This window comes from Rhinolophus hipposideros (genome assembly GCF_964194185.1).
Source record: "Rhinolophus hipposideros genome assembly, chromosome: 4".
In the NCBI taxonomy this organism is placed as follows: domain Eukaryota; kingdom Metazoa; phylum Chordata; class Mammalia; order Chiroptera; family Rhinolophidae; genus Rhinolophus; species Rhinolophus hipposideros.
Window position 1 is genome coordinate 15,135,170 of NC_138050.1, and position 14,236 is coordinate 15,149,405.

Consider the following 14,236-nt stretch of genomic DNA (forward strand, 5'->3'; position numbering starts at 1 on the left):
TTAAATGGAAAGGCAAAAGAATACGAAGGCTAAAGCGGGCGGAAATTCCAGCTTCCCGAATGGAGCCCCAATGGAGCCCTTCGGCTCGGAGGTTGCCTTAGCAACTTCGGAGAGCGTCCGCCGTTCCCCCGCCTTCCTGGAACAGAAACTTCCGCCCCCAGCGGCCCGCGGAGACCTGGAGTCCTACTGCCTGTGCCAGAGCTTGTGCTGCCTGACAAAAATTCGGTAGCAATTAGCGGCATTTAGAAACACATTAATTCCATACGACCCATACGTTCTTCTCAGGGATATAAATGCAAAAGCAACACCTCGTTGTCACTTGGAGGCTCCGCTTAGCACGAGCATCTGAGGCCGATATTCAGGCAGTGCCTCGGACAACAGCAACTTTGGAGGCCCCCAGTTGGCCGAGGGAGACGTGGACTTGAGTGAGGCGGGGCGGTCCCGGGCCCTGCGGCGGAAGTGGGTCTGCTGGGGCTAGTTGGCGTGTGGTCTGTGTTCCTCCCCGCTCCATCATGTAAGTGTTTATCCACAGCCGCCCCATCCTCCGTCCCACTGCCCGACCTAACTCTCTCCCGCTCTCTTCTTCAGGTCGAAGGTTTCCTTTAAGATCACGCTGACGTCCGACCCGCGGCTGCCGTACAAAGTGTGAGTAGCTCCACCGCGATGAGCCTCTTAAGTGGCGGAGCAGGTCCGGGCTGGGTGGACCCGAGCCTCCCGCAAACTCCCACCCCGGCTGGCTCCATCCTTCCGCCCACCCCCTGGGCCCCCGCCCGCGCTATTCCGGGAGGCTCCCCCGTCCCACCCGGACCCGAGAGGGGAGATCCCGTGCCCACTCCTCTAGTTGTCCGCTTGCCCCGGCGCGAGGGTGCAGGGGTGTGTGACTAGACGTTGCGTCTGATCTGTGAGCTCCCCTCTGAAGTTATTTGGTGGGTGATGGGGTGGCAAGACATGTGGACAGGGCTCTGGTGGTTACCGGAATTCTTCAACAGCCCCTGCCTGCTTGTGATGCACGTGAACGTTTATTACTGTCAGGCGTCTGACTTTTGCGTGAGAGTGACTCGCCCGCCGTGCAGCACACAGGAGTGAGCCTCAGATCGGATCCTGACTAAGTTGCGTTTAGTACAAAGTGATAGCAGAAATTGCAAATGCAGAAACAGGGCAGTTTATTCATGCGGGGCCTTTCCTTATCCTATAGCAATTAACATGGGTCTAACCTGGATCTTCGAACCTGGATATTCTCCACCTGGACGTTTCTAGGATTGTAGGTAAACCTTGAGGTTATTGCAGCTGGAAGTCATAGGAAATGCAGCAAAGAACAGGACTTCAGTAGGATTTTATGCATAATAAGTATTTATGGTGGCCTACCTGATTGAGCTATATAACAGCTGTTACCAGTCTCACTGACTTAGCTGCCTGGGACCCATGCAACCTCCTAACCTTTTGCTCTCCTGATGGGTTCATCTGCAGATGAGTCTTTTCATCTTATGTCAAGTAATTGCTCCACCTCTAAAATGTCGTTTTCGAGCACTCTTTGGGATATTCTCTTCTTATAGCTGGTTTACTCTAGCATTTCTTCTGTAATAATATTTCTTTTAATTCACTAATGAGACTGCTTTTTTATCTATCACTACCCTCTTCCCCCACGCCTTAACACAACTTCTTTCATTCTTACCCAGCTTACAGTCCATGGGCCATCTTTACATCACTCTTGCAAACACCTCAACTCTGTTTTCCCACTCCTCCCTCCCCCGCCCCCCGTACATTTCGTTCCAAACGCTTGGTGAAATACCAACTCTGAACTCAACCACTGGATTCTCTGTGCATATCTGATTGACCCTAGAGAAAGGTACACAATTAGGCTGATGGATTTTACGTACAATTCATGACGATGCTCAGTAGTACCCAAAGCGCTGCTGCGTTTCCCAAGTTTGCTTATCTTCCTCTTTTTATTCTCTGAATGATTTTTGAAAACTATATCTTCACACTTTCCACAGTTCCTTTTCCTGTTTGTCTCAGGCCATCAGAGTAAAACTTATCTTTCCATCACATTTACAAAGCTACCACTATCTCTATAAACCTGTAATTTCTGTCTGTGACCGTGTTAGAATGGAAAAACTCAACTTTGCTTCCGTGAACAGCCAGTTGTACCATTTGGGCTCTGGACCTCATCTATTTCATCTTCCCAAGATTAAAGTAGGTAGAATCTCTACCTTCTCAGTTTTAACTCCTCTTTAACTTCTCTACTGAGAAGTAGAGATTCCCCTGTCCTCCTCACCTTTGGTTTCCCCGTTATACTAGATTATTGTCATTAATGTGTAAATATGCTTTAGAAAAAAAGTGACAAGGAAGGAGGGACAAAGGTCAGAGTAGGACAGCATCAGTATCTGTAAGAGTGGCTGGAACATTGTACCAGTTCAACTGATTTTGGTGACAGGATGAATTTAGTAGGCATACCTATTGTTTACTGTGTGTGTGGTTGTGTGTGTATGTATATGTGGGTCTGTGTGTATAAAATATGTATAGCATATGTACTTGTATACATAAAGATAGTTTGGCTGTTTCCTGTTCAAAGGAAACATTAACTAGTACTTGGGTACTAGTAAAAGCAATTCTTAAGATTTGTGGGAAAACATGCTTTGACTTTTTAATGTCAAGCACGTAAACATATACTTTGATAGAAAAACTTCCTTTAACTTTCTAACATTACTACTAGTTAAATTCTAGGGAGGACGTTTCAGTTCTAAATTTATTCTGGATGATGTCAGAATTTTCATTTTTCGTTTGTTGATATTACTAATGTTGATACTGCTAAGAGGTTATAGAAATATTGAAATAAACATTTTCATGTATATAAAGGATGAATTAAAAAAACACCTGTGGCTCTTTCAGTCTGATTTCAATTTTTTCAGTCTGGCTTCTATTTTTTATTCCCTCCCTTTCTTTCTACCACCATCACTTAACAAAGTTTCAGCCATCCTATTCCCAAATTGACAAGTAAGTCCTTTTAATCCTCCCTGCTTTTACACATGTTCTTTTCTGTGTGGGGAAGTACAGTCTCAGGAACACCACTTCATGACAAACAGCACCTTTTAATGATCAAAGTTTTACTTCTGAAGATTTCTGTAGTTATTCAAGTTCATCTCATTCTTCTTTAGTTCTCTCTAAGAAACTTGGTTCTTACTCATAACAGTATTTGTCAAGTTGTATCAGTTTTGTTTATATGAAATGCACATTAAGAAAAACAAATTTTGCCAGTAATTTATTTTAAAAATTCACTTTAGTATACAGGTTAGTTCCCAGTTTTTCAAAACACCAGTATAATGTTTGAGTGTCAGATTTACAAAATGACGCAATTGGCAAACACAAAAATTCAAATCTAGGTGAAGTCCATAGAGTTGCAGCAACTCCCAGACCCTCTAATTTTCTGCCACATAGAACAGGCCTTAAAATGTGTTTTCATTTTATACTTTATTGGGTTTATCTTTGGACAGGCTCACTGATTTAATATCAATATGACATCTATTTATGTGTTATAAGGACATTTTTAATCTCCAGTTTAAAAGTAAATTGAAACCCTAAGATTTTAGAAGTTGACCTTTTGAGGACAAGTTTTAGGACGGTGAATCTCAGATTCTGAGCTATAAATATAATGCAAAAATATTTGCAATGCTGTTCCTTACTTTGTAAACTAATACATTACCAATTTTTTAGATAATTTTTAAAGTGACTATTCTTTAGAATTTTGTTTTTATTCTCTCACCCCCCCAAAAAAAAAGGAAAGAAAGGAAAAAAAATGATATCTGTTTTCACCCTTCAGTCGTATTTTGGAGGAGTAGAATGGGGGCAGCCAAGAAATCTGTTCACACTTATCTTACTGGAAATCATTGTAACATGCTACGGCAGATACAATGATTTTTGTATTCAGTGATGTGTAGACTAGGTAAAGAAATGGGACCTATACATGAAAATGTTACATAATGAAAGTTGGCATTAAAGCATTAAAGAATAATACAGGGGTGACAATAGAGAAGTTTCAAAGAGAAATGTTAGCTTGTAAGTCTCTCTTCCCTGCTTTGAAAAAGAATCTGTTTTTCTACCTTTAATCACTAATTCATTTTGTATTAGGAGTATTATATTTTTTTATTTTACGTTTTTTTAACCTCTTTCTGTCCTTTAGGTGTTTTTTGTTTTAGAGTATAATGTCATTTTTTCAGTTTTTAAATTGGAAAATTCATAGATTGATCATTTATCAGTAACCTTTAATATACTTGAAACTGTTCAAGTCAATAACAAAATCATCCATCATTCTCCAAAATGTTATTTCAGATTGTATTAAGCCCTTTAACAATGATATAAAAGTTTTGTGGGAAATCACTTGATATTAAAAGTACAGAGAAAGAAAGGTTCATGAAACGATTTGTGATCTGTGATGCTTCCCAGAATCTTCTTTTATAATGAAAATGATGACATTACTGTATTGGGTGGAAAGATGTTTGGACTGGAGGTGGTAAAGTGGACTGAAGACTAAGGAGAGATTCCACTTTTTGAAATCCACCTCTAGAAACAAGCAGCAGACCATATGCTAGATCTATTTGTATCAAAATATTAAAAATATGTAAATCTGCACATGTACACGTTAATTTTCAAAGTGGAACTGTGGGTACCATCTCAGATATAAGGCTGATTGCTTTTTTTTTTTCGTTGTAGAGTTAATGAACGTAGTGTGCAGTCAAAATCTTCAGATTCAAAAGGCAGATTTGTGTATGTCTGCTATAATAGCCCCTATAAGGAACAAAGGCTTTTAAAAAAAAAAATCAGCTTTTTAAAAAATTCTTTTTAATTCTTCTTGCAGACTCAGTGTTCCCGAAAGTACACCTTTCACAGCAGTCTTAAAATTTGCGGCAGAGGAAGTAAGTGTAGAAATTGGAACAACCTGTGTGGAATGCAGCTTGGCAGTGTATCTCAAAAATCTTTAAATTTTGCATGCACTTTGACCTACCACTGCCCTGTGGGTTCATTACTAGGTTTATGCTATCAAAAAAATTAAACTTTACTTACAGATATAAGTAGAATGAAAGTTAAGAGTTAACAGACAAAAGAAGAGTTAAACAAATTGATGCTTCTATTCAATGCAGCCATTGAAAATTATAAAGAAAATTTTTATTGAAATTGAAAGGGTTCAATAAACAGCAACATATCACACTGTGGTCTGTATACTCATTTTTACTGCTTTTGATTCTAGAATTACAATTTTTTAAATATTTTTATCATATTTTTCAATTTTCTGTATGGGTATATAGACTGTCAGTAAAATTTGTTTTTAAAAGTATGCAGTTTTTTTAATGTTTAGGTTTTCTATTTTTAACAAATAAATATTTTCCATCCAAAATTATCCTCAGAAGCGTCTATAAGCAGCTGTTTGGACTTGACTCTTGGGAGAGTAGTTTGGATGGAAATAGCACCCAGATTTGACGTGGGAGAATTAGCGTTCCGATTTTAAATGTCATTCACTATCTGTGACATGGGCAAGCCTCTCAATTTGTCTCCTTAAATTTCTCAATTTGTACAATGAGTACATAGTTAATGCCTGTCTTTTCTATCTGATTGATTTTGAATAAAAATATAGCATTTACTGAAATATTGTGAAGTTAAAAATGCTGTAGTTACAGAGTAACTCAAATCCAAATGTTATGATTCAGAATCTCCAGAAAAGTTTATATTCATGGGAAAATAATTTTAGTAGCTAAGTAAATATGAAACCAACTTAACCCACAGTCCTCTGTATTTAAGTGATTAATGGAAAATCAGCCAACTCATCAGCATTTACAGCCCCTTGTAAACTATTGTCCAGGGATGCATTCAGAATTAAACTGAAAAGTGGAATACTTGTTTATAGTCAGTTTTGATCTATTCTGCATGAAAGAATCAGTAAAAAGAGATGGGAAACAAATCTGAATATAGCAGTATCATTACTTTTTGCTGCACAGATCACTTGCAAGAATATTCCTGGTCTGTGGCATAGCAGATTCCACAGATTCCAATTTAAGAAATAGATCTGTACAAGCTATAATTAACATTTATTGAATTTTAAAGTTACAGTTTTAGAGTGCGTCCTTCATAAGGCTAAGGCATGATGTGATCTTGGTCTTCTAGTGTGAACGTAACAGCATCCTAACAGACATGCAGTAGAAAAAAAAGTTAACAAACTTCACAGAACTGCATATATTAAAGTTTGAATATAGCTTATAACTGTTGTGAATCATGGGTGTTACACATTTAGAAGGGGTCTGAGTTTCAGGCAACAGTGAGAAGGCCTTTCACAAAATGACATTATAGAGTCTTTCAGTGACAACGAGAGTTGACAAACCCAAGAGTTTCTGAATTTAAATGCCTAGTAAAATTTTCTTAATAAAAGTAATAAAATTCCCCAATACCTAACTGGATTAATTTAAGTGAGTAGTGAGTTGTCAAAGCCTGAGAAGAACCTCTTAAATAACACTTACGGGTTCTGAGGAGGAAAAGAAATGAAAACTGAGGAGCATAAAATACACTTTACATCCAGGAGAAAACTTGTCAGCAAGGTAAGACAAACGTAGTTACTACGTTTTACATCACTAGTGATGCTTCCCCACATTTCAGCTTAACCATTGTTTCTACATTCTGTAAAAGGCAAAAATGGTGTCAGCAGTTGTTTTTGATTAATGTTCATAAAATATGTTGCCACCATATGGGTATGACAAAGAAAATACCTCGCTTATCTTAAAATGGACATAATCTAAGAATAAGAAAGACACTTGGTAGGGTAATTAGAAACTTTGTAATATTCAAGTTGTGGAAATCTGATACGTCCTATAATTAATTTGAGTATTTGATCAAAACTTTTTTTGTTTTTAGTATTACCTTAGTATTAACCTCTGTAAATAAATTTTGAAGTTATTGTAAATTAGGTTTACTTAAAATTTTTAAATCTTTCAAAGGACATTTACAACTAAGAATGTACCTTTTAGACCATAAAACTGTTTATTAGGTACATAATCCTGTAACAAGTAGTGGTTCCAATGCATAATTCAGTTGTTATTTTAAAATATGATTCTTTAATTCATAAAATAAGCTTTTGGTTGTTTTTCTATACTATGCATATGTGACCATTATAAATACCTAAAGCAGCATTTCTCAGAGTAGTATTCCCAAATTACTAGAACCACCAAAAAAGAAAAGGAATAAAACTGGGTTCAACGGCTAAAAACTATGGGAACCACTTCATTCACTATTTTCTTCCTGGAATTCAATAAACTGGATTAGCAGCATATTACATGATTCTAAAAAGAATACTAGTGTAACTTAGTGTTTTCCAAAGTTATTTGACCACAAAACTCAACTATAATATCTGTAAAAGTCCATAGTGTAGAAGTGCATACTAAATATGTGTTGGATAAATTAATGACCTGTGAGGACATGAATACCCTTGGGCCACCGCTGTTCTCTAGAGTATTAAGACAAGAATTCTGCCTTTCAGCTACCAGTGAGTGTCATACCACATTTCATTGATTTAGAAAACGCATCTTTTTACGTCTCTGAGAGTAGATCAGTGGAGTCTTACTATCACTGGTTGCATGTGGTAGTCACATAGTTGTCTAGTTGACATCACCTGCACATACCTGAACTTAGCTGCTGTTTCCTGGTGGCATGATTAGGTTGTTGCCATCCCGTGAGATTCAAGTCAGCAGTACATTAAAGGAGAAATTGTGGCAGGAATATGAGCCTTGGTTGGCCTCCCATTAAAAACAAGACAGCATTTGTTTGAGATTACTGTTTCTAGAAAGAAATTTTGGGAAGATACTAAGCAATCGCCTTGCTTTTATTTTTGCTTATGCAAGAAAGTTATATAAGAGGTCAGACAATTAAGTTCGTGAACTCAGCCTAGAAAAAGTACTACATATCTCATTGCTGAATAACATGGTTACCTTCGAGTGCCTGGTCCACCTTTTCAAAGCAATTTTGGAACTCTTTTTCTGGAATGGCCATCAGAGCTATTATCATGTTATCCTTGATGTCCTGAGTGTCATCAAGATGTCTTCCTTTCAGTATTTCCTTTATCTTTGGACAAAGAAATAAGTCACTGGGGGCCAGATCAGGTGAGTAGGGAGGGTGTTCCAATACACTTACTTGTTTACTGGTTTAAAAACTCCCTCACTGTCAGTGCTGTGTATTGTTGTGATGCAAAAGCCATGAATTGGCGAAAAGTTCAGGTCGTCTAACTTTCATGCAGCCTTTTCAGCACTTCCAAATAGTAAACTTCGGTAACTGTTTTTCCAGTTGGTAAAAATTCATAATGAATAATCCCTCTGATACCAAAAACAGTTAGCAACATCGTCGTTGCAACAGAGTTCATGAACTTAATTGTCAGATCTTATATGATGAAAGTAACATGTCTAAGTCTGAACAAGTAAACATTGATTGTGTCATAGATTCACTGATAGTATATTCTGGATTTTGTTTTTGGTACGTAAAATAAGGTGCATTTTATAATCCATGGTGTCCTAGATACAGTGAAATGTAGATTTAGAAAGTATAGTTTTTAAAAATAAAGCAAATTACAGCAGCATGTTTTTTGATGATGTTACTTATCCTAAAAGATAAATTGCATTTTAAAATTATAGAATTGATTATATGTACACTATCCATGCTAAGCTATTCATCTTTCATAACAGTGTTTATATAAAATTTGTTTTCTCTTTCTGCCCTTTAGTTTAAAGTTCCTGCAGCCACAAGTGCTATTATTACCAATGGTAAGAATTCATTTTAAAACTGTTACCTCAGAATTATAGAAATTGTTTAAAAGAAGTCAAATTAATTAAAACTGATATAAATAAAAAACCCAAAATGTATATCAACATAAATGATACACATAATTCTAAACACTAAGGTTATTGTCCATAATTAGCTCTTTTCAGTTTCTTTTTACTTTTGTTGTAGTACAGCACTTTATAATATCCTATGTCCTTATCATTTCTTGCCAGATTATTACTGAAAATAACTTTTCCTTTTATTTAATAAGGTATTCTTTTTAAAATAAAGTTGTATTGGTAAATGCTTTTAGAATTTAGGAAGTTAAAACAAGGTATCTTTACTATACCTTATAATTGCTTTCCTGGTGAAAACTTTCTTAATGCTTGCAGTAATGAGGATTTTATTTAATTAGATAACTAATTTAAATTCTGAGTGTCTTAAAATACTATTAATAATTAAGTTTGATGAAACTTTCTCTATGAGAAAGTAAGACGAGGAGTAAAGATGGCAGTGAGAGTTTAACTATTTTTCAAGAATACAAACTAATATTGAGGAGTGCAAGTGAGTGGTTCCTGTGCAGTTAGGATAGACTGAGAAGATGGATTTAATGTGTAAGTAGCATGATTTACTTTAGAACAAAATTGCCCTTTCTAAAACATTCTGCATGCTGTTACATGAAGTGTTTCTCTATTTAGAAGAAAGCCTGCTTTCTAGAAAGTTTCAGATTTACAGATGAGTAGCTTTTGAAAAGGTGTTTTGTAAATCTTTATCAAGTGTCAGTGGAACTTGAATTATGTTACTGGGGGCTCTCCTGACCTTAAGATTTTTATGCATTGGAGCAAAATGTAAATGAGTAGTGATAAGCCTCAGGTGCTCTGGGTTGTGTTTTTCACTGTGTATGACATAACAGAATAAAAAACTATCTTCTGTAGACCTTATCAGGATCATTGCATTGATAGATGTTTTCAGCTAATCCATCAGCGAGTGAATGCACAATATAACAGATTTCAACACACAATTTACCTGAAAGATTGTCATTCATACTCTTGGATTTAAATTCTTTGTCTTGTGCCTGTCTACACAGCAGCACCGTTTTGGCCAGTTTCTTGTTATTATTAAACCATTTTACCTTTAGAAATAACTTAGATGATTTTACAATTTATTTTCTAGATGGAATAGGAATAAACCCTGCACAGACTGCTGGTGAGTATCTATCTAAAACTCATGGAGAGGTGGGTGTGACGACATATGTCAATTGATAATAATAAATACTTAATTCTAATTGGACTGGATAGGATTTTAAAAGTACAATTGCTGTTTTTTTAGGGATTTTTATAGCAGTCTTCACCTATATGTCTGAATAATAATTTGTTTCATTATATGTATCAGTAATACATGAATTTGGTTACAAAAAGAAAAAACCTGACTAATAAGCATTAAAGGTATTTAATACTCATAGCAAAAAGTCTAAAGGTAAGATAGTATCCTTATGGGAATGATGGTTTTGACCTACCTACATACCCCATCAAGTAGTTGTGAGGTAGTACATGCAACATGCTTAAAAGCTGGCATTATCCACAGTAAGCATTCAGTAAGTGCTAGCTATTATTATTACTTTAAAGAAGTACTCGTTTAAATTTCAAATGGGTTAGTCCACACTTAGAACTTCAAACTTAACATGATACAGTGCTATGTATATTGATGTCCTAACTAAATGCAGAGTAAAAGTGATCTTAATGTTTTTAAGGAGTAATTTTATATTTTTAGATGTACCCTTTTTGGCTTAGAATCTAATTGTAATCTTTTGAAATTAAGCATGCTTTAATATAATGTTACTTCAATTTGACAAGTATTTATGTTTAAATTATGTTTAAAGTACTCTGTCTTATAACAAAATTATATTGTCTTCATAGAGCTTGGGATTAAAATTCAGCCATATAGAAAATGAAGAGGGATTTAAAATTGTAAATTTTTTTTAGCTAAAATCAGTTGTTTTAAGTGTATAATTTTATTAAATTGAAAAGGTTATTCATTGAAAATCATGAGGCATCTTACTGTGAAAATGCCTTTAAACTTAGGTTTAAAGCTTTTCTTACTCTAGAAATATTCAGTAGTTTATATTTTAATTACTGCTTATTTTAACATGTTGCCTGTTGTATTAACATTAAAAGTTGAAATGTGTGCATCTTGGGACATGAAGTAAATCTCACAATTAAACCAAAATAGATCAGAGTTTCTAAACTTTTGTTACTTCTGGTAATTTAGATTCATTATTTTTTCTGTCCTTGATTGTAGATTAAAGCGAATATTGATGGTTAAATTGATTTACATTGTTATTTGCTAAGTGTACTTGTTAGCATTTTTGTGGCTAGTATTTTTATTTAAAATTTTCAGACATGGTTGGGTCTGAAGACATGTGAAATAGAAACAAGCCTTAAAAAGAATGGAATTGAGTTCTGATGATGTTTGTGCTTTTGTACCTACTTAAACTTTACACTACTTTGTTTATTGTATTTAATTGTTGGACTGTTAACGTGTTTTGTAAATACCTAACTTTATGTTTTGTTTGTTTGTATAGGCAATGTTTTTCTAAAGCATGGTTCAGAACTGCGAATTATTCCTAGAGATCGTGTTGGAAGTTGTTAATACTCGCTACTTGGAAAATAGGATTACCTTTCAGAATAAATATTGGTATTGTTGTGAAACTGAAATCAGGCATTTAAAATACTATGAAAACACCAGTGGCTGATGAAATAATGAAAGTTGACTCGCTGTCTCTTATTATTCCCTCTCTTCTTTGTGAAGAGGGAATGCTTATGCATTGAGGGTACCATCTGCACAGAAGATCTTAGTCGCTCATTGCTACCTCACAACACACCTCGTTCATTTTGGGTAAATGCATTATCCAACTGTGTTTTATTACTGGAGGATGCTTCTGATAATTCTTAGAACATTTGGAAAATTAAAATTTATTGAATCTTCCTCCTTGTCTTTGAGTTAAAATTTTAAGAGGATTTTGGATTATACATGGCAGTTTGCTTAACAGATCTGACTTGCAGACTCAAAAAATAGTTAAGAATACAGAATTCTTAAGTATATATCGGTGATGGTAAAGGATATAGACATATCAATGAATATTTAACTGTCTTAACCTTTAGGTTTTTTAAGTTTCAAGTTTTGTGTGTTCATATGAATTTTAATTGAATATCAAGGAGCCAAAAATTGAATTTTTTGATCTAGCCCTTATGTGTAAAATCAATATCCCACACCAAAGAGAATCCAATACTTGTAGTGGTGAGAACTGCAAATAAAGTAGACGCATCCTTTGCTGAGTTATGCATTCCTTTGTCAGTTTCTTTTAATACAGCATTAAAAGAGGAATCCCAAAGAAACAGTGTCTTTCTGAGGATATTTCTAACTAGCACTCAGGCAGTCAGTATTGTAAGGAAGACCTGAAGTTCACAATAAAGCTCAACAAATGCTAATTGGAAATGCTGATTGATTGTACTCACTGAAGGCCCCACATTTAAGGAAGTGTTAAGATTAGTCAAGTGAATAAGGAACCAGGAAAGGGAAGATGGGAAAGCCCAGGTGAACCAGGCTTCTACTAAGGAGGAAAGAAACAAAAGACAACCATGAAGGGGAACAGAAAGCTATAGCAGAGTGTTACAGAAAAGGCCAGCTGGGGAGGCAAAAGTGCAGAGGCTTTGTTGGCAGAACGGAAGGGGAAAAATACTGGCATTGTCATGAGGAGTACAAGGCAATTGGAGAGAGCAAAGTGTTGGCCTTGTCAATGTACAGATTTCAAAATTCCTTTTATGAGAATCGAAAGAATGATAGGGACAGGAGACAATTTTATTTGCCCTTACAGAGCAAATCAAACTCGATGCAAATCTTTAAAAATTAAATGATGGCTCAAAGTGAGTGAGAACCAGTGCTCAATTTGCTGTATTCTAGAAAGTGAGCTCTGGAGGCAGACCTAGTGTCTGTCTTGCTCTTTCTAGACCAGGAAATATAGTAGACTTTCAGTAAATTCTTGCTGAATTATTCGTGAATAAAGTATCTTTAAGACCAATTTTTATCTAAGCATGTTTCAAGATTTTCCCTATCATAAGCCCTAGGTTCATCGGGGGGAAAAAAATGTAAGGAAATGCAACAAAATCAGCATCTGAAGGGTGACATTGGTAGTTAAGTTTAAGAAATTAACCAGATAGTGTTCATATATTTGACAAATGAGCAGCAGCGTTCTGAATTGTAAAGGGAAAAAAAAAGTCTTTGCTGGGGTAGAAAAGCAAAGATGTTTAGGGAAGTTTTTATTTTAATAAATAATATTTGATGCTCAAAGACGCCCTGGTTCTTAATAATATTAAGCCTCAGTTAATCAGAAATTTATGAATACCCATTCCCTGCAGTTTGTTTAATTTAGATTCCCCTCCCATTCTGTTTCTAGTACAAAATCTGCTTGCTGTGTTACATAAATAAGGTTATGATGTCCTATATGACAAAGTAATGTGTTTAATATTATTGTTTGGCTTTGAAAATTTTATTGTATGGTTTTAAAAACATTTAAAGAACTGGACATTTTGTTATTACATATGATCTGTAAGTTCTTTGTGCAGAATGAAGTATTGTATTTAGTTTAAATGCATTATTGATACATAATTAATATCTTATCAAAATACATTTTGTTGTACCATAAACCATATTTTCTACTCTTGTTTTATTATTAGCTTTTAAAGTTTTGACTCATTAAATCTGGAATAATGATAAGAATCTGTTTTCAAAAAGCAGTCCTGGTGAGCTTTACTATGCAGCCTTGTGTGAGAACGTAAGACCAACGTTTTCACTTTGTAGGTGAACAAAATGAAGTCTGAGGGGTCAAATTAACTAGAATATGTTCTGGAATCCTGGAAAGTATACATTCCACTGCTTGGTTTGCTGTAGCTGAGTAAGTGCAAAGCCGCCAGTTAGCAACAGTTTGTCTCTTTCACGGGTAGTAAAGCCTCCTTTTAAAATGATTCAAGTCCAATGATTGTTTTTGATATTTTACTTATTAAAATTAGTTATCTGAAAGAAATGCCAGTGGAAAGAAACTCAATCCTATTTAAAACCCCCCCTCTCGCAAATATGTACCATGTCTTTTATGTACCATGTCTTTTACGTAAAGACTGAAATATTTCTAACTTGGAAGCATTAATATGCTCTAGTGGAGCAATTCTAAGTGAACTGACGGCATATTAATATTCCCAAGCCTATTTATAAAACTTCAAAATACATACATATGTATGTGTGTGCATATATCTGTGATTTATGTATGTGTATACATGAGGTCTGACAAGTTCACAAACTTGCCAATGTGCACTTACATTGTCAGCACTGTACAAATAGCTCGGTAACGTTTCATAACCTCAGACTATCAGTGTCTCACAGCTGTGTTTATGTCAAT

The 14,236-nt window shown here is 35.4% G+C and overlaps 1 protein-coding gene across 1 annotated transcript; it reads left to right on the forward strand.

Annotated features, from left to right (window-relative positions):
- Nucleotides 1-391: 391 nt before the first annotated feature.
- On the forward strand, nucleotides 392-13,493 carry UFM1 (ubiquitin fold modifier 1). The gene is made up of 6 exons (XM_081046802.1): nucleotides 392-514; nucleotides 589-645; nucleotides 4,853-4,910; nucleotides 8,750-8,789; nucleotides 9,961-9,993; nucleotides 11,369-13,493. Coding segments are annotated over exons 1-6 (258 nt in total). The 5' UTR covers nucleotides 392-512; the 3' UTR covers nucleotides 11,437-13,493.
- Nucleotides 13,494-14,236: the final 743 nt, after the last annotated feature.